This window comes from Aphis gossypii, unplaced genomic scaffold (assembly GCF_020184175.1).
Source record: "Aphis gossypii isolate Hap1 unplaced genomic scaffold, ASM2018417v2 Contig00273, whole genome shotgun sequence".
Taxonomy (NCBI): Eukaryota; Metazoa; Arthropoda; class Insecta; order Hemiptera; family Aphididae; genus Aphis; species Aphis gossypii.
The window spans coordinates 67,256-68,692 of NW_026083049.1; the positions used below are offsets into that span (position 1 = coordinate 67,256).

At 27.3% G+C, this 1,437-nt stretch overlaps 1 protein-coding gene across 1 annotated transcript; it reads right to left on the reverse strand.

Moving 5' to 3' along the window:
- LOC126553582 (uncharacterized) lies at positions 1 to 1,007 on the reverse strand. The gene is made up of 3 exons (XM_050208726.1): positions 770 to 1,007; positions 546 to 695; positions 1 to 425 (listed from the first exon to the last, which is right to left on the reverse strand). Exons 1-3 carry the CDS (start codon positions 777 to 779, stop codon positions 1 to 3), a joined length of 585 nt encoding a protein of 194 aa, XP_050064683.1. The 5' UTR covers positions 780 to 1,007.
- Positions 1,008 to 1,437: the final 430 nt, after the last annotated feature.

Consider the following 1,437-nt stretch of genomic DNA (forward strand, 5'->3'; position numbering starts at 1 on the left):
TTAACCTAACCATTTAACATATAATTTGTTTTTATTTTTTTTTATAATACGTTCAATGAGAAAGGTGTCGGGAAAAAATGTTTTTTTTAATTCTTGTGTATAAAAACAGCCTAATATTATATTATTTGAACTATCTTTTAGTTGATAAGTTAATGGATCTGTATTTAAAATTTTAGAAATAGTGAACACTTCTGTTGACCAATTTGGTGTATAACCTTTACTGAAATTATGTTTATACTTAGATATTCTTACTTTGTCATTAATTTTAAATTTAAGTTTATTTGATGTATTAATTTGTAATGTTTTTCTTTTAATTGTAACCGGGTTGATCCGAGCTTCGTGTGGTGAACATTTTATTGTCGAATGTTTTGTATTATTATAATTATATACTAATTTAAAAATTGAATTTATCCAATTCCATGAACCTGTTGATGTAAAATATTTGTAAATTTTATTTTTTATTGTTCTTATAACGCGTTCAACCATACCAGCCTTTATACTGCTGTATGTTGAATAATGTCTCATATGATACTTATTCATTATACTTTGAAATTCATTATTGTAAAATTCTGTTCCGTTATCTGTTTGTAATAATTTTGGTTGATTTTTTTTTAATATTTTTATTATACCTTTTGTACACTCCTTTGCTGTTTTATTTTTTAGTGCTTCTACCCACACATACTTGGTAAATGTATCTATAATATTTAAAATGAATTTAAAACCATTATTTTGTCTAGAATGTGGTTGCATGTCTATTAAATCAGCTTGCCAGAGATCATCTTTAAACCGTGTTACTACGCTTCGTCTAGGAAATATTTTTCTCGCTGGTCCATGTAACTCCTCAGCTAAACTGGTTAAGATTGTCATTATACTATAATATTTCTCTCGCGTAATTCTTCTAAAATTGATATAATTTCATTATTGACACCAGTATTACCAACATTTTGTGATGATGTTAGAAGATTTAATCTAGTTACTAGTTCATTCGGATCGTCATAATAAACTAATTGTGTTGAGGTATTACATCTTTATATAACCAGAACCTCTCTTAACCTTTGGGGTTGCAGTAAAATTAAACATTTTTTCATTCTTTGGATCTGTAGTCATAGAACTGTTTGCTGTTGGACGAAATTCAAATGGATCATTTGGTATAGTTGTATTATTATGAATATTACTACGTTTAGTGTTAGATCTAGATAAATGATCGGTAATTTGTGCTAAACTTAATCGAGGATTTCTTGAGTTATTAATTTTATCTATTTCTTCGTTTAATTGCTTTTCCTCATTTTTCATTCTATCGTATAGAGGTTTTACAACATTCGTCCATTTATGAAACTTTGAGGTTTTAGGTTTCCCATCTGCTTCAAATGAGCTCGTGAAGTTTTTAAAATGTCGTAATAAGATTCCATATCTTGTAGAGTTGTATTTTTTGGTTCT

Coding starts and splice junctions, on each gene's coding strand:
- LOC126553582 (XM_050208726.1), bottom strand. Junction 426..545: donor TTACAATAATGAATTTCAAA/GTATAATGAATA, acceptor TTACATCAACAG/GTTCATGGAATTGGATAAAT.